The following is a 19,508-nucleotide window of genomic DNA, read 5'->3' on the forward strand; positions in this document are numbered from 1 at the left end:
TCTATGCCCCACTCTTTCAAGTGGTAAGAATTTTATTCATGGGCAGTTCATGGCTACAGAGATATAGCCATTTCAAATTGGATCCATCTTTTTAAAACATCCTGCATATAAATTCATACCACTGTAAAACAAAAATTGGTCAATTACAACACTTTCCTATTAGAAATCCTTTAAAAAGGAATATCAGAAATGACTTATAAATAACACTAAACATAAATCATATTAAGCCCCAGATCAGGACTTTAATCTTAAAAGCAGCTGTATTTTAAACCACACTTGCATTTGCCAAAGATAAACATCTAGGCTAGACATGCAATCTGTAGATGGACTCTTAGGAATGTATATGATTGGGTTGCCAGGAGATACAGTAGACATTTTCTTTTAACAACATGATAGCTTCTGTTTTTAAAAATGAATTCTCAAAAGCACATCTGTCAAAATTTGGAAATATGAAAAATTACGCAAACATGTCAGTGTGTCTTAAAGAGTAAGAAGTATAATACTATAATGCAAAAAATTCTGACAGAAAATTCTCCAACATAAAAATTCAAGATTCTTAAAGAACAAGGTAACACAGCCAAGACCGGGAAACTGTTTTATATAGGTATATTTTTTGTTTATACTATTTTGTCCCACACATCTTTGCTTTAGATACATCTTCCCTTAAGATGCATTCTACAAGAAAAAAAATCCCCTTTAATAAAAAAGACACTGTAATTTTTAATGAAATATTTTTCAATGCACATAATTTTTCTTCCACAGCTATTTAAAAACTCACAAGTACCTGGGCTCAAGAGCAGCCTTTTTGCTTGTGGCTGTTCCAGTACCCTGTGATGAAATGAAATCATCGTCGTATGAAACAATACTCGCAGAAGGGCTCATGATGGGAAGTAAAGATCTCTGAGTTGGTGACCTTTGTCCTGACCATTCTTCAAATCCTATAAAAGAAACAGAAAGTGAAGACTCTATGTAATTTGTATTTGGGTATTTTTACTTATCTCAGCAAAACTCATCTGTGGTTGTGTCAATGAGCAGGCTTATAGAAGAGTGAAATGCCATTTACAGAAAATGACTGGAATGTCAATTTCTTCTCTCCTGCAATAAGATGGATCATAACATTTATTTTCAAAGTAATACTGCTCAGACATGGAAAATCTGAACACATTAAGTGACTCCAAGGTAAAAGAGGAGAAGCCAATACAGCATTACCAAGCAAGAAGGGAAATCTCCTATATATCAGCAAAGACTGATATCTACAAAACTAAACTATGGATTTATTACTCCCAAAAAGAAGTATATCTCAGTATTGCAAGGAAACAAATCCAATCCTTTGGCAGTTAAAAGCAAAATAATAGAAATAGCAAAATGTTTATCATTCCTTACCTTTTCCATACAGCTGATAAGATTTTGTAAAAATGTTGATGACACTATGGGGACTTCCCTTGGAAAGCTCCTCCCAAGGTCTCTGGGCACTCTTCAGTTGTGTGAAAATAGGTAAATACTTTTCTGCCTCTTTCTGAAATTCTTTTATGGGCTCATAGCCAGTTTTATCCACTGCACAGAATTCTTTTTCTTTTAGTATTTCAGTTATCTTCAATGCTGGCTGTTCGTGTTTGTCTCCTTCCTCCTCAGACAGAAGACCATCACTGAGTGGCCCTTCACTTATTGAGTCTACACTGCCAGCATGCCAAAGTGCCACTTTACTTTCAACACCGGGGGAGGATGCCTGCTTCTTGGACAGACTTCCTAGGATTCCTTCAGATCGGTAATTGCCTATGAGGTTGATACTGGCAGTATGAGGACTAATGGTCTCCGGAAGCTTTTTAAATTCACTAAGATTTCCCACTCCAGGAAGGTTGTCATCAAAAGTTGCGTGAGAGACACAGGTACCCAACATCTTCTGAAGTCTGGCAGAAAAAACATCATCTTCTCTCACAGGGGGGCTGCTGGACTTTGCCCAGTAGCCATCACTCTGGTCTCCTTGCAATAAGTCACACTCAGAATTCCATACAGCACCATAGTTAATACCTGCCCCTGCTAATTTCTTGGCCTCATTTTCAATCCTATTTGATAGAGAGGCTGCTGTCGCTTTCAGGGCTTCAATACGGTCCAATTTGCTTTTATACTGATTAATTGTTGGCTGTACAACAGATGGCACAAATGGCTGAGATCCCGAAGGTATAGAACCCACAGCAGTACTATAGCTTCTTTTAGTTGAGAAGACAGTATCAAAGTCCTTTTGTAAGAGACTCCTGTGATCCAGGGATAAGTGTTGAGAGAAGAGATTCCCATTCAAGATAGCAGAAGACTGTGGGCAGGGAAGTTGGATTTTTGAACTCAACCTATCTGGCTGAATCCACAAAGGCTCCAACAATTTATTCCTAGAAATGTAAGGTTGAATTTTCATAAGCAAAGAAGAACAGAATCTGGGCAAGACTTCACGATTAATAGTAGCACACATGAATTTATTTGGATACATTTGAATACTCTCCCCCACTTGTCCTGCTTGTCAGTGCATAAACGTCACACTTAAATAAACTTCCCAAATTGTAGGGTGTCTTACTGGGGCAAAGGTATAGCAATGGGAACCCTACTATCCTCTGGAAAAGGGGGGAGAGGATGGGAAGGAGCAAGTAGGGAAAGGCCTAATCCCCCATTAGGAACCTGCCTCCTACTATATGCTGATGCAAAAAGCACAGCGGGGGGGGGGGGGGGGGGGGGGGGCGGAGCAGCCTCAAATAACCTGCAGCTCCGCCCCTGTTCAACCGCCCCCCACCAAGAAGCAGGAAAATTGCATTCTAAACCCCCCTCCCCCCACAGATGACCATCCAGCCTCTGTTTAAAGGCCTCCAAAGGAGGAGCCCTCCACTACACTAAGGGGCAGAATGCTCCACTACTGAACAGCTCTCTCTCACAGTGAGAAAGCTCTTCCTCATGTTCAGGTGGAATCTCCTTTCCTGGAGTTTAAAGCCATTGTTCCGCATCCTAGTCTCCAAGGCAGCAAAAAACTTCATTCATTCATTCAGAGGAGACACATGCACCTTAGCTAAGGCATATGTATGCTTGCCCACAATGCCCTGCCTCATGTACGGAGGAGGAGTTGTTTAAAGCTACGGACAATGCGGTTGCTGTTGCCCGCTTTTGGTCCAAAACTATTTAGTTGCTTGTGATTTCCTTCCCCCCCCCCCCCCCCCCATCATTTTGAAATGTATTTGTCGTGCAATGCTTTTGACACGAAATAAATAAAGCTAAGGCTGTTTTTGAAGGCATTTCAAATTTAAATTTTAAAGCAGTTTAAAACCCAACATATTGACAGAGTCCCCCTGGGCAACGTCTCTATAGATAGCTAATTCTCTCATACCAGAAATGATTTGCAGTATGTTCTCAATTCACTTCTGACACAATAAAAAAATCTAGCTGAAAAAGTGACATCCTTGCTTTTTTACTGTATTTTGTACATGGATACTTTGCTTTTCATGTCAGTATGATTACAGGAGAAAATTTAAATATTTTTGTTATTATACAGGTTCTATTGCAACACTGCCTGATAAAGCCACTTTTTTCTATAGAAAGTTTCTAAATTTTACCAAAGTCTTAAACACATCCTTGCTCTCTTACCTGAGAACAGGATGAGGAGGTTCAGAAAGAGACATATCACTACTAGAGGATGCACTGGGAGGACGCTCTTGCACCTTGTTCTCTTTGTCAGATTCGCCAGATGGTTGATAACCAGGTTTGGCCTGGAAAGTAAACAGCAGATTTAGAAAATGGAAGTACATTTTCATTATGGAATATATAAACCCTGTATTTTCAAGGAGTGACAAAATCCCAACTGACTGAGCCAACAAAGGGCATCTGTTCTGCACAGATACAAGGTCATTTAGAAATAAAATATCAACAGTATCTTTCATATTTAATACAACAGTTCGGAGCCTTATTACACTATGTAATAAAATTTGAATTTTTTTCTATTCATGGTTTGAAAATGTTATTTTCTGTTTAAATTTGTGGTACTTACTTTGAAAGTAGTTGTTACACTCCAGAAACTGTTTTGTGACTGCCATTTTTAACCTTTCAATGTGCCATTTTTAACCTTTCTTATGCCATTTTTAACCTTTTGTGCAGACCGCAAAAACAAAGTTTTTGCAGTTTAATAATTTTTTCCCATGTTTATATAATAGAACCAATTAGGAAATAACACTTTTAACCCAGTAACAAAAATTGTGTTACACAGTGTCACTGTGAATAAAAGGAATTACTGATGATATTTTCCTATATCCTTCCTGGCACTTCAGAACCACCCAACAACCTTGTTGGAGGGCTAAAGCATCTTCATGAACAGTGCTGAATTGCTGGATAAAATCAAACTTAGACATAAGATGACTATGCCCTCTATCAAGCACTTCCCACACTAGTCTTCTGTGCTATTCAGAATGTTTCTCTTGCATTCCAAAGAAGAAGAGTCAGGATGGAAAAGTCCCTTGTATGACTTTCTTCCTATTTATGTTAGTTACAATTCAAATAAATAATTGTAATTCTGTCTTAAGTAGTATTAAAGTAGATGGGCTGATTATCCAATGTTCCTTCCAAATGCAGGATTTTTACAGAATTTTCAACTAAATGAGCTTAGAGTTCTGCTCAATACAGCAAGGGGTGGAGACAGAACATGCAGCAATACTAGGATCACTTGGGGCTGGAATATGTGTTTCCTAGACAAACTGTGCTCTTGCATCCTTTTAAAGTGTCAGACTAGGATCTATTTAATGTATAACACATATACAGGTAGTCCCCAAGTTACGAACAAGATAGTTTCTGTAGGTTGGTTCTTAAGACAAATTTGTGTGGAAGGCGGAATAGGTACATTTTTACGTGCAGCTCAAGCCTAATATATGTATAATTTTAGTTTTGGATAGGATAGGGAGGGTTTAACACCTCTGTGCCATTTGTTTTGCTGTCTGTGCCCCTGTTCAGAAAATTTCACCTCACTTTCTGTCCCTGTGAGAATTTGATTTTGAAAAAATAGCCTGTTATGGAAAGAAGGACTGGAGAGAAAGCTTCAAGGGAGACATATTTTCTCCATGATAACTCTTTCAGGAGTTAATTCCCCTTCCAAGGGATAGATTTCTCTCACTTCCTGTTGTCTCACCTCTGTTTTTAAGTATGAGTCGTTTGTAAGCCAGGATGTCTGTAACTAAGAGACTCCCTGTATAGGCAGCTAGTCCTATTGTCTACAGATGGCAGCCTGCCCACATATTTTTACAAGGAATCAGTATCTTGGTTTGGTGTCATTCAAGCTATGGGGGGCCCTACTATTTGCTGTTCATTGCAGGTAATTCTGTAAATATTCTCCCAACAAAAGCTAACACAGAAAAAAACTTTCCATTGATCAGGAAACACCCCAGACTCTCTTTCAAAAGCTTTACCTCTCCCTCCTGTACAGAGGGTAACGGCTGCTCCAGCAGGGCTTGTTCCAATTTAGAATAAGTGTCTTGCAATTGCTTGTTGGCCAATTCAGGAGCTGGTGTGCTCTTTGTCTTGTTAGCCAAAGCTTCTCTCTGTTTCTTGTAAAGTTCCTGAAGTTTCTTATTCCTTTGTTCAGTTGCCTCTTTCTGTGCTTTCTTCTCTTCACTTTGCCTCTTTTTTCTTTCTTCCTGTTGTCTAACAATAAACTGTCGAACCTCATCTGTATCATAATGTCGTTTCTTAGATGTGATTTGGGGCTCATCATTAGCAGAAAGTTTGTCTGGTTTTCTTTTTGTTGGGCTGTGACTCCTGGTAACTGAAGAAGATTTCCGACTCTGGCTTTTTTCCTTCCTTTCCTGCTGAGACATAGAATCCAGTTGGAGGTCATCAAGAATCCCACGGATCTCCACTGGCAAAAAATCCTTATTTACATGGTCTTCTCCCAGTTTAACATCCTGAGCAGCAGGATCTTTTTTCTTCAGGTTATTCTCCACTCTTGCTTTAGTCCGTGACCGTTCAGGACTTTTTGATAGCATTTTGACGGTAATATCCAGATTGAAATCAGATTCTGTCTTTCCTATGTGAGATGCTAGAAAAGTAAGGGGTAAAATAGAGTCAAAAATAACTTAATGTATTACAGGTACAATTTTCATGCCTGACATAGATTGATTAGAATAGCATTTCTTTTGTTTTAAACTATGGAAGGCAGTACATGGATGACATGCATATCCCTGCAAGCTACAGTAATTGTTTCTTTAAACATTTTATGGCAATGTGCTGCAATTTTTTTTAATGTTTGCTGTTAATTTTTTCCTGTTTTCAACCAAAATTCAGTAGTGTGATAGTAACAGGAGCTGGAAAGCATATACACTGAAGATGCAACAAATCACATGGAAGAACATAAAAGCTAAAAATGCTACATTTTAATTGAACTTTCGGCATTAAAAACAGTGTGAATTAAAGTTCTTTCAAATGAAGCATTTTAGAAAGGTCAAGGTATTTGCAGCATAAGATAACAACTATAGGAAAATAGGGGCAAATATATGAGCACATCAAAAATACTGGATAAAATAACAAAAATGTAAAGGCTCTGGTTTTTGTAGAGCCAAGCAGAAATGGCCCTTGCAGAAAATACAGTCTACCAGACCCCATTCTATTTTTGAACTAAAATTCAAAACTTTGCAAATTTCATCTTGTTGTGCAACGAATAAATGCACAACTTATTTTTTAATTACTCAGCTGACATGCTTACTAATTCCTTATGTAAATAACTAATCCTGAAAGTTTGTTTCATGTTAGGAGTCACCTGGGATATTTTTTAAAGATCTAACAGACTAACAATAATTAACAAGAACAGAACTATAGTTCTCCTTTCCAATCTATCTTGTATACTGGCTGATAAAGCAATCTGAAGATCCCAGAAGTATGCTGAGATTTTTAAGCTATTTGTTTTAATAACAATATTATACTAATGTGAATTTTGAAAAACAGAGAAGTAGTATGCTTTCTCCTTCTTATCTTGCCCAAGTGTAGCCAACGTTCTGCCACACTATTGATTACCACATCCACTATTATATGTACTCATGTATAAGCTGACCTTATGTCTAAGTCAAGAGAAGGTTTTCGGCTGAAATAATGGATTTTGATAAGACCCCTGGATAAGTTGAGGGTCATTTCATAGAGAGGTGAAAGCATAAATATCACCTCAGGGGGCCAGCTGCCCTTGGATGCTGCTGTTATTTCCCCATGATATTCTTTCTACTATACTGTCATGGCAGAGAGAGTATTATTATCTATATATATATATATAAAAGGGAAAAAAAATTCGGCCTAGGACAAACAACAAAACCACACATCCCAGAAACGCTAAACTTGGCAACACAACCCCTCATCCATGCCTCTATGTTCATACAACAAAAAGAAAAGAAAAATAAAGTCCTAATCAGAGGGAGAGGAATAATTGTTTTTATCCAATTGCTGCAAAAAGGAAAAAAAAGGAAAAGTATGGTATATAATATACTTTAAAGTAAGTTATAGTTCTGTATTTCCTCAAGTGATATAATCACATATATTATGATTGTAATATCAGTTTATATATTCCAACTGTACAGATAAGCACATATTTCAATGTCCAATTTTAACAAATATAATCTTGATAATGTTCTCAAGGTTTGTAATACTCTTCTTCAAAATCGATCATTCAAAGTAAATCAAAGTTCCATGTCAATAGTAACTCATTCAAAGTGTGTATAATGTGATCCGCCCTGAGTCCCCTTCGGGGTGAGAAGGGCGGAATATAAATACTGTAAATAAATAAATAAATAAATAAGAGACACCCCTAAAGGCCATCCAGTACAACCCAATTCTGCCATGCAGGACACAATCCAAGCACTCCCAACAGATGGCCACCCAGCCTCTCAATACTAATACTGATACTAATAATAATAATATCATCATCATCATACAATCCTAAGGTTTGGAGTGACCCCTAAGGATCATCCAGATCAACTTCCTTCTACCATGCAGGAGGACACAATGCAAGCACTCCTGACAGATGGCCATCCAGCCTCTACGTAATGATGTTGATGAAGATGATGATAATAATAATAATAATAATAATAATAATAATAATAATAATAATAGAAGCATAGAATCCAAGAGTTTGGAGAGACCCCTAAGGGCCATCCAGCCCAACCCTTTCTACTATGCAGCAGGACACAATCCAAGCATTCACAACACATGGACAACGTATAAATTCTATGCAATACTACACATGGACATAGACCCCCTCTATCCTCACTACTTTCACAGTACATAAACAACCAAATGTATACTAAACATAAAGACAACCATACAATAGACATTCAATACCACCACTACCTCAACAAGTTCTCACCAACACCACCAGACAACGCCACAGCCATGTGTGGCCGGGCACAGCTAATTATCTATATAAATGAAAATATAATGTCCGTCAGTGAGGAACCTCATACCTTCCAAATTACTCCACCGATTGCTATGAAATTCAGACACAACACAGCATTCGAACTGCTGTAGGTTTTAAGCCTACTCTCACAAATCTGACACAACTGAAAAAGGTAAAATCAAGCCCCTAAGCAGCAACCAATCAGTCTCCTCCTCCCTTAGCTACCATCCAAACAGATGGCTCCTCCCCTTAGCAACGATCAGGTGCTCCCTTCCTCCCTTAGCAACCGTCGTAAAAGACGGCTCCACTTAGAAACAGTGCAAGCAATGGCCAGGCAGTCTCCACTTTTTAGCAAGCAGTATGGGCAGGGCCGCAATGGACGGCTAGAACCGCCTCCTCGCCACTCATGAGGAGTTAAGCAAGGTTGAGGCTCTGAGGCCTAGCCACGGAAAGGGTGTCAGGAACGACTTCAGAAACAGCAAGCTGCTTCTGGTGTGAGACAATTGGCCACTAGAAAGGCTATTACCCAGGGGACACCCGGATAATGTTTTACCATCCTGTGGGAGGCTTCTCTTTACATATCTGAGGAAGGTCCAGAGTGGAAGAAAGAACTCTTTGCTGCTACAGACAAGTGAGAATATTCCAACTGACCAACTTGATTAGCATTACATAGCCTTGCTGCTTCAAACTCTGGGAACTTCCTGCCTGGGAGAATCCTTTGTTGGAAGGTGTTAGCTGGCCCTGATTGATTCATGTCTGGTATTCCACTGTTTCCTGAGTGGTGCTCTTTATTTACCGAAATAAATGTTGCAATTGGCCAACTTGATTAGCATTCAATAGTCTTGCTGCTTCAAACCCTGGCTACTTCCTACCTGGGCTAATCCTTTATTGGGAGGTGTTAACATAGCCCTGATTGTTTCCTGTCTGGTATTCCACTGTTTTCTGAGTGGTGTTCTTTATTTGCTGCAAGAAATGTTGCAACTGGCCAACTAGATTACCATTGAATAGCCTTGTCGCTTCTGGTGTGAGAGAATTGGCCTTCAGCAAGGATGTTGCCCAGGGTACACCCACATGTTTAACCATCCTGTGGGCAGTTTTTATATATCTGTGAAGGTCCAGGTTGGGAGAAAGAACTCTTTTCTGAGTTTTTTTCATTAAACCAGACTGGGTCACAGCAACGCATGGGCAGGTACAGCTAACTATTATTATTAATAATAATACCCCATTTTTTTCTCCACAAAGGAGACTCAAAGCGGAGTAGAAGGGGTCATTGCTTCTTTTAGTTTTTCCCAGTTCTGACAAAGATCATGTCTTTTGTCACTCTACTCAGAGAAAGGGATTGTTCCTTTTTTGATAAGAATTAAGGTGTAGCACTTACAGTGGCCAGTGGATAAATCGATCGAGAGTTTTTTGTGGGTTTTTGACTAAGATTTCTAGACTTATAAATGAGTATATAGTGTATGGATTTTGACATAATCAACAGATAATGTGAAGATCATTCTGCAGTAAGTGGAAAGCACCAATGCCTCCTCAGGTGGGCAATCCCGCCCGACCCACTTACCCCCCCCCCCTCCATTTTCCTGCCAAGGCATTCAAAAAAGCCAGAAGCAGCATCATGGCAGAGAGAGAAAGAGGGTGACAATACTTCTTTTTAAGTTATCTCATGATGGACTCTTTCTTTTTTAACTTGGAAATTTCTCCAAGACAAAGAATTGCAGGAAAATAAACAAGAAGCCATTTTTGTATCATAAGGCTAAAAGCATTCCATACAATATTTAAGTAGAAACAGTGTGTTCCTACATAGTTCAGCTTACCAGATTTTGTGGGTCTATCCTTCCCCATTCTGTCATTAGATGATAGCTGTTTGTGCGGCTGTTCTATTTTTGGTGCTGGACCCAATATCTTCTTCGCCAGTCTCTGTCCATTCCGCCAGGAGGATGTACTTATTGCACTGGAACTACCTAAACAAATAACCAACAAATATATGTTGTGAAATGCTTCTTGAAAAAGCCATTAATAATGTGAAGCTTTATTTATGTAAACTTTCAGGATACAATGGTTAGACAACACCCAGAGTGAAATGACTCTTCAAATAGGGTTGGCCATATTATCAAGCCTCAAGTGGTAGATACAACAGCTACATCATCTGCTCCTCCAAAATTATGCTGTGCCTAGTATGAGCATTTATTCTCAATCATTGCTGGCAATGCTTACGTGCAATGCCACTTGGACGTTGGAGGGGACTTTCTTATTCTTCTGCTTTCTCCCAATAAGTTTCAGACCCCACCACTAGGCTTGTCTAAGGCCCCTTCTATAAAATCTAGATGTTTGCTTTGAACTGGATTATATGACAGTGTAGACTCATATAATCCAGTTCAGAGGAGATACTATGGATTATCTGCTTTGATAATCTGAATTATATCGCAGGATAGAAGGGACCTAAATGAATTTAATGAGCAAGAGTAAGGTGCTAGAAAACAAAGTGTCAGACACTTTCTCTCCCCACTGGTAAAGTGGTAAGTACTGAAATGCAGCCACACATACCAGTCCTTATGTTAAGATCTGCAAGGAGAGTAGCAGGTGGCTTGTCTACAAAACAGATTTAGCTGTTTTCATCTCCACCAGCTAAAATAAAACTTACAAATCTTAACTGCCTATTCCAGACCAAACTACACCAAAATATTTTGTATTGCAATAAAACAGCTTTTTCTCTAAGATTACATCAACTGATGGCTGAGATACAAAACTGATGGCAAAATCTATCTCCTTTCTGATGATTATGAGAACTGCGATAAAGCTCAGAGGGAACAAGGGGAGCGTGAAGGGGGTAGAGTATGATGCCATCAAACTCCTAACCAGAGTCCTATCATTCTAACCCTATGACACCTGGTTCCTCTATCAGATTACTTCCATACCTAAACTAGCCTTATGCTCTCAAAGGCAATAGAAGATGTTGTACTTCACTAACTTTTATCTGGTAGTCTAATGCTTCACTGGTTGTGTTTTTTTTTAAATTGCTTTATCGTGTTTTTGTTAAGTAAGTTGTGAGAATTTTTACCAAACGCATGGTAGTAATAATAATAATAATAATAATAATAATAATAACTTTATTCTTATAATCCACCACCATCTCCTGAAAGGGACTCGGGGCAGCTTATATGGGGACTAAGCCCAGCATAAACAAGAAATTCAAAGTTACATAATTAAAACATATAACAAATAAACAATATAATTAAAACAATAAAAACCGGAAAGTAAAAACATCACAAAAATCAATCAATCAACATGACAACCAGTGCTGGAAAAAGTGGGCATGTTCAAGTATGAGAGGGAAGGGCAAGACTTGTGCAAAATGCAGAGCAATAGGACTGGGGCTGGAAATAAAGTGCTGGAAGAACCATGAAATTAGGGTTGGACAGCCATGTGAACATTATTTCAAGAGCACAGGCCAACATTTACATGTAAATGTAAACATCAAGTGCACCTTGTTTAGAATCAGGATTTGGATGTTGAGTCACTTTCTGGATTTTGCGTACTGGCTTGGTTGTTTTTCTCTCCTTGCTTTTTTCAGGAGTCTCTTTCACAGCCACATCTTCTTCTGAAGAAAAAAAAATGAGAGAGAAACTAGTAACACAACCAGATTAATACACAAAGTCTTGGTTAAACATCTGTGCTATTGTAAATCTATCATCAGTTAATTCCTGATAGGCTAGACCCGTGGTTCTCAACTTGTGGGCCCCCAGGTTTTTGGCCTACAACTCCCAGAAATCCCAGCCAGTTTACCAGCTATTGAGATTTCTGGGAGTTGAAGGCCAAAACGTCTGGGGACCCACAGGTTGAGAACCATTGGACTAGAGAATAAAATCTTGTCTACCAAAATTTTGCTTTCAAAATAAAATTGTTATGAGATGTAAATTATTAATACTACCAAGTTTACTTTTTTCTTTTAAAAATGTATAGGGAATCTGAAGACAGAACACTGGTGAAAAGGAGCTATCTCACAGGAATTTAAAGTCTGTCAATTTCTCAGAAAAGATAATGTTCATGTGACCAATAACTTTGACTTAGTACCATGGAACCTTGACTCTTTTTAGTTCTATCACTCAATTTTAGACTGGACAAATGCTGAAAATTTATGAAATTAAATAATGATGCAGATAGCTAGAGGAAACAGGAAAGAATGTCTGTAAGTTCACCAACTGCATGTTTAAATTAGATAGCAATTTAACTCTTCAGATCCCTGCAAATTGAGCATGGTTTGAGTGACTCCTTAAATATCTGGGCTCACTTTATTTATTTACATCACTTTTACCCCGCTCTTCTCACCCGGAGGGACTCAGGGCGGCTTACAACAGTCGGCAATTATATTGCTCAAAATACATTCAATAAAACAGTAACAGAATCCATAAACAATAAATCAGTACCACATTAATTAAAACTCTAATTAAACTCTATTAAAACATTAATTATAAATTTTAAAATGCATATATAGTTAAATTCATCCACTAACACCTTCGCGTACGCCTTGATTCACGTCATATCGACACCAGATGTTACTCCTCGAACGCTTGAGTACATAGCCATGTCTTCACGGCTTTCCTGAAACCTAGGAGAGTCGGAGCTTGTCGAACACTACTGGTGAGGGCATTCCACAGCCGGGGAGCCACCACCGAGAAGGCCCTGTCCCTCGTTCCCACCAGCCGCGCCTGCGAGGCAGGTGGGACCGAGAGCAGGGCCTCTCCAGATGATCTTGACACCCTAGTTGGTTCATAGGAGGAGATACGTTAGGACAAGTAGTTTGGGCCAGAACCGTTTAGGGCTTTATAGGTCAAAACCAGCACTTTGAATTGGTCTCAGTAGTATATTGGCCGCCAGTGGAACTGGCTTAGCAGGGGGATGGTACGCTCCCTGTATGCTGCTCCAGTTATTAATCTGGCTGCCACTCGTTTAGGCCAAATGTTTGAAAAGAGGAAGCACTGCTGCAGGACCCTCCTCACAAAAACAGCAAAAGCAAAATGAGAAAATAAGTCTTACCGTGTAGAATCATTCTAGGATGGCTAGCCGGCACACATTTTGGTGCCTCAAAGTATATTTGATCTGATTTCAAAAATGGTACCACTTTTCTTCCTATCAGCTCTAGTTTTTGAGTTACAGAACATACACCATCTACCAATCGCAATCTGCTTGCTCACAGAAAACCATGATAACAATGTCTAAGAAACTAGAGCTGATGTGGTCAATCAAATGCAATTTTCTGAAACAGCATCCCCAAAAAACCCAGGAACTGGATTAAAAACTAAGACACCAAGGGGTTTTGTTTTTTGTTTTTTTGTTTTTGTATGACTGTGCTATTCACCCTCAGGCCAACCCATTTACAGGAGCCAACTTTCTTTTTTCTCTATGTTCATTGGCTCTTCCCTCTTCTCCATCGGTTTCCTTTTCCAACTAAACTTTAACTATGTAAACCCAAGAAAATCTAATTCTACCAATTCTACCTTAAATCATCAACTTAACACAAGTCATATTAACTGATAATTCCAAATTATTGTTTTCTTCCTTCCTTCCTACTGTTTGGCAATTCCTTTAATTTACTATCGAACTTAGCTCCTTATTTTCTATCCTTTCAATAAATCTACTTCAGAGAAGATTTTAGCACATCTGGTTGGTTATCCAGGAGATAATGCACTAATGGAGAAGAGGAGAGTCAACAAAACCAATGGAAAAGGAATGTTGGCTCCTGCAAGTTGGCATGAGGCTGAATAGCTCCTCTTGTCATATCGAGAATAACTAAGTTGCCTAGTAAGTGTATTTGAATTTCATTTTATGGCTGTCCTATATATTCCTTGGGGCGGCAGGGAGACTGTGCTAAAAATGCAGCAAGTTCTTCAAAAACAAGCAGTGAACTACACACAGAAGATTAAAACACTTTTATTACATTATGGCTAGAATACTATCATATACAATGTTGGTATAACAGCATCTTTTTTCCCAGGGATGCACAAGAAAGCAGAGAAAGCCATCTCCATCAGGATTCAGAAAGAAAGCTGCCAGACTATTTCCTTAGTGTCTGCCTTGCAGGTAAGTCCTCAAAGGTTTGGGGAAGATGGCTGTCTTGGACCATCACAAGTGTAGAAATTTCTGAGAATCAAAGACTGTGCAGTTGAAAGGGCGTATCAGATACTCTGATGCTTCTTTCAGTCCTTTGAAGGGAACCCTAGAAAAAAAGATGTGGGTGGGAAAAATATAGGCCAAAAAGCCAGCTGGCAAAGCTTAAGTCTCCACCAGTATAACCCATGCAACAATGGGAAGGCAACACCCATAGGTTTCACCAGAGTTCATAAAGAATCCTTGTAATAACATCTGAATCCTTATAACTGTCATGAAACAATGATAAAATTCAACAAAAAGCAAATGAAATAGTAATGTTCTCTTATCCAGGTCACTGAGATTTATGTTCCCAATGCTTGTACATCAGAACCATATCCTAAAAAACTGGAAAGAGAGCTGAACTAAAATATACTTCCTCTGCACCAACCTGGGAAACAGAACTGTAAGTTATGAACTGTTAAATAATTACAAGTTAAATAATAAATACATAAATAATATTAAATTTGTGATTACTTTGTAATTTGCATGTGAATTTCTGTAAAATAGCCGCCCTGAGTCCCTTCGAGGAGAGAGGTGTGGATTAGAAATAAATTATTATTATTATTATTATTATAGTATTCACCTGTCAACTGGAGTTCTAAGTCTCGACATAACTCTCTACTGAGATTGAAAAATTCCTCTTCACGCCATATTTTTCCATCCGGAGTACGAATCTTGGCTTCTGATGGATTGAAACCTAACAGTAATATAATTGTATTTAGAAACGTTTATTTCAATTGGTTAACGAAGATAGTCAGTACATTATTATTATTTCTTATTAACTTTGTACTTCGCCTTTCTTCCTGTGGGGTCTTCAAGGCAGATCACAATCCCACACTTAGTCAAGTTTATGAACAAAATCTGTTTTAGGCATTTAATATATTTCTTACTTGAATTAAAGAAATTCAGGTCCCAAATCGGTGCTATATAAAACATATGCAGTAGATGTATATTGATACAGAATTGTTTACCAGAAGACTATGGGCGTGAGACAGGGGTCCCCAAACTAAGGCCCGGGGGCCGGATGCGGCCCATCGAAGCCATTTATCCGGCCCCCATGGCACAAGGGCAGAAGGGGGTTCGGCTAAATGACCCAAGGAATCTCTTTTTCTCTTACAACCTTTATTATTATTATTATTATTATTATTAATAATAATAACATTGAGGCTGGGTGGCCATCTATCAGGGATGCTTTGCTTGTGGTTTCGGTACACAAAGGCAGAAAGGGATTGGACTCAATGGCCCAAGGGGTCTCTTCCAACCCTATTTTATTATTATTATTATTATTATTATTATTATTATTATTATTATTAACATTGAGGCTGGGTGGCCATCTGTCAGGGATGCTTTGCTTGTGCTTTCGGTGCACAAAGGCAGAAGGGGATTGGACTCAATGGCCCAAAGAGTCTCTTCCAACTCTCTCTTTTTTAATTGTTGTTGTTGTTATTATTATTATTATTATTATTATTATTATTAATTATTGCCCGGTGGCCAACTATAGTCCGGCCCTCCAATTGTCCGAAGGATCGTGAACTGGCTCCCTGTTTAAAAAGTTTGGGGACCCCTGGCGTGAGATATAAAAAGCCCTAAATGAAGGAAGGGTAAATATAGAGTAGCTTCAGAATTCATTCTGATCAATGCCTACAGAAATGCTGAAATTAAATCAATGCATTGCACATGTGCTGCCCACATGATGTCAGAAATTTCACACAATATTTATTTGGTAACAGCGATATCTGAAAAGTTTCACTGGTAGAATTTTATGCTGCCATGATCATCATATGATCAACAATATTTTACAAAACCCCAAACAAAAAACTAAATGCTTGTTACAGAAAGATTTGATACAACCCTTAGATTGCATATGAGTAAGGATAAATTTAGAAGGTAGCTAAACAACAACAGCTACATAGAAAATGCAGTAAGGTCTTGAAGGATAGGTCAGAAAGAATTAAACCCCTTCCTTAACATGTGTCTGGTTTAGGCAGCATTCTAACCAATTCAACAAGTTATAATTGTTGCAATCAGTCTTGGTTTCTGACATGGATTTTGAATTAAACATCAATGTACCTTTATACGAAGGAGCAGGAGGTGCAGCTGCCACTTTTCTGATTTTAGGAGTCACTGTATTCTCAGAAGCCATTGCAGTGATTGGATGGTCTGTGTATTCCAAATGATGCCCTCTATTACACAGTTCATCTGTGTGGTCCCACTGCTTTCTTATCCGTTCTTTCAACTTTTCCAGTTTAGCGTCATGCTGATGTTGCTTCAAAATATCTAGTCTGTGGGCACTGGAGGTACTGGCAGAAGAAGCTGAAGACTCTACCAATGGTAAATGTTTTAGTTCTGTTTCCTGAGAAATACTCAAAGACATTTTGATGTAGTCATCTCCTCTGGATCCCTCAGTCTTTTCCTCCGCTGACCTTGTAGGAGTTACATCTTTTACAAAAACATCTGGATTTTGCAAGGCATCAATTGCTGGTCGGTCATTCAAGTATCGGACAATAGTTTCACCTGAAGAGGACAGGCTTCTGAAATCTCTGTTCTGCAAATCTGATTCACCTTTTTCACAGTCCATATAACTCGCTCCTTCACCCTTATTTCCAGCATCTTTATGATTCAGATACCTAGCTTCCAGTTGGCAAGAGGTTTCATAAGATGGGCCCCACTGAGTATGTCTAACAGAAACACATTAGACATTAAAAATAAAGATAGGAAATAATAAGTAACACTAATCAGTACACATTAGATACAAAGCAAAATAAATCTTGAGCTGTTCCAGAGTCAGTGGCTACTACTCTGCTCCTTTCCAGTTTCCAAATGATTCCTTATTTTGATGCATTTTCTTATAACATAGTAACTTAAAAGGAAGCATTAGCTTTTACAATAATATCACTGTTTAAGATATTTTCCTTTTAGATAAATCCAACCTGAATTCAGAAAAGTTTATAAGATGATGCCTCCTCTCCATTCACCTATATTCACCGTGGCACCATCCACAAGTAAATGTGATGAAGGCTAGTCTTCTAACTTTGAAGTTGCCCACAAACTTACAGCAATCCATGTCCTCTGCCCAGCTCCGTGGTTGGGAGGAAAGCCAGGAGGAATTTGACAACTATATAATCAAGTCACCCATAGCACCTTAGTCATGAACAGCCAAACCAGGGAGTCCTTCACCCCAGAGCAGGAAAATGTGGCGGTAGCTGCTCCTTGGCAGTGGTGTTTAGAGTGAAGATGGCATTCTTCATGACTCTTTCTATCAGACATAGCCCGAATGTTTCCTTATTTTTCCCAAAGAAAAAGCAAGGAAGAGAAAACATTCCTTTGCTGCAAGTACTTGCCTCCATCATGTCAAAAGGTGAAGGGAAAGCACCAGATGACTACATTTTTTGGCTTGATCAAACAAGGTAAAACCCTGTACACTTTGGCACAGATTTGCAATTTGATAGACGAACATTTGCAGTTTTACCAGCTCTAAACCTCAGCGTAGTGTTGTAATGCACATTGAGTCTAGTGCCTCTAATGTGGACCTCGCTATTTTATATTCCAAACCACGATTTCACTTCTGTTGATATTTTAAAGCAAAACAGAGTCAGAAGAGGATTCTTATTAAACTGACCATCTACACAGAGTCTCTTAATTTCAAAGCAATTATAATTTAAAAAATTATTTAGTATCTTGAGTATAGGGAAGGGAATTAAGTAGAGGAATACATCCTATGACAATTCCTAATTTCATCTGCTAAGATACCACAGCTTATTGGTGGTTGTACTGGTACATTTGTTTATTTTTCTGTATGTATATCCTGATTAAAGCAACTTAAACATAAAAGTATAGACTCTGAACATTTTAAAAATGCTAAAAAAAAACCAAAAACAAAGCAAGAAAAATGAACAGTATCATATATATATATATATATATATATATATATATATATATATATATATTCATGTATAATGCAACCTTATCCATCATTTTCTCTCCCCACTCTCAATTTCACAACAACTGACATTCAACAGTTTATTCAAGGGAAGATACCTTTAAAATCCCTTTTTTATCTCAATATTCAAAGAAGAGGTATTATGGAAGGAAGACGGGATTTTAGCTAACCTATCACTAGTGATAATCTCCTTTTCTCCTCTAAATAAAAGCTGGAAGTTCTTTGAAAATTATTTTAGATTAAAGGGTAAAAAATAACATTTTTTTAAAAATCAATAACTTTAAGCCAGTGATTTTTTTTCTGTTCACTAACCTGAAAGAAGCCAGGGGCTCACGGAATTCAACATGCACACACTTTTTCACATTGCTATCCAACGTGGTAGCACGAAGAGGACTACGTGAGGATTTCTCCTTCCTTTGACTGGAAATCCTGTAGCCTGAGTCAGAAAGAAATAAATCTTCTTGGTATCCCTGAAAGGTTCAAGTTAGCACTCAAGACTAGCAGCTACTATAAATGAAGTGTTTTTACACATCTAAGAAGCAGATTTGCACTTTCTGAAATATGTGGTGAGACAATCAGAATAATAAACCGTATTTTAAAAATCTACAATATATCAGAAATGTAAAATGTAATATATGTATTTCAAATTAGTTATTTTTAAGGTTATTCTTAACTGGGACCATGTTTTACCCAGAGTTTTGGTTCTCTGGACAAAATTATGAAGATAAGCAAGCTGTAATAGTAGCCAAGGAGAACATATTCCCCTATGAAAACATTTCTCATATCTGAAAATATTATCTTAAACAAACATTTTCTTACTTTTAATGGTCCAAAATACAATTATTCTAAAGTATTTATAAACCCAGCAGCAGTGAAAGGTCAAATTGGTGCATTCCCACATTTTTCACTCCATCAGTTCAATGATAAAGCTTGGTATCTTCATAGGAAATAGTTTTGAAGTTTTAAAATGCTACACAACTAACAGGCAGAACAGCATGAGCCATTCCTAAGAACATGTTTACACTTTTCCTT

The 19,508-nt window shown here is 38.2% G+C and overlaps 1 protein-coding gene across 6 annotated transcripts in view; it reads right to left on the minus strand.

The window, feature by feature from the left end:
* The window catches only part of cep350 (centrosomal protein 350), a 92,998-nt gene that overhangs the window by 57,419 nt on the left and 16,071 nt on the right, over positions 1-19,508 (minus strand). For all 6 annotated transcript variants that reach the window (XM_008108908.3, XM_008108909.3, XM_008108910.3 and 3 more), the window contains exons 5-13: positions 18,789-18,912; positions 16,607-17,214; positions 15,120-15,233; positions 11,874-11,987; positions 10,204-10,350; positions 5,424-6,052; positions 3,619-3,740; positions 1,384-2,381; positions 785-938 (exon numbers count right to left, since the gene is read on the minus strand). In XM_008108908.3, the coding sequence (XP_008107115.2) occupies positions 785-938; positions 1,384-2,381; positions 3,619-3,740; positions 5,424-6,052; positions 10,204-10,350; positions 11,874-11,987; positions 15,120-15,233; positions 16,607-17,214; positions 18,789-18,912 (3,010 nt within the window). The remainder of the gene's footprint in view (positions 1-784; positions 939-1,383; positions 2,382-3,618; positions 3,741-5,423; positions 6,053-10,203; positions 10,351-11,873; positions 11,988-15,119; positions 15,234-16,606; positions 17,215-18,788; positions 18,913-19,508) is intronic.

The sequence above is a fragment of the Anolis carolinensis genome, chromosome 4, assembly GCF_035594765.1.
Source record: "Anolis carolinensis isolate JA03-04 chromosome 4, rAnoCar3.1.pri, whole genome shotgun sequence".
NCBI classification, from domain to species: domain Eukaryota; kingdom Metazoa; phylum Chordata; class Lepidosauria; order Squamata; family Dactyloidae; genus Anolis; species Anolis carolinensis.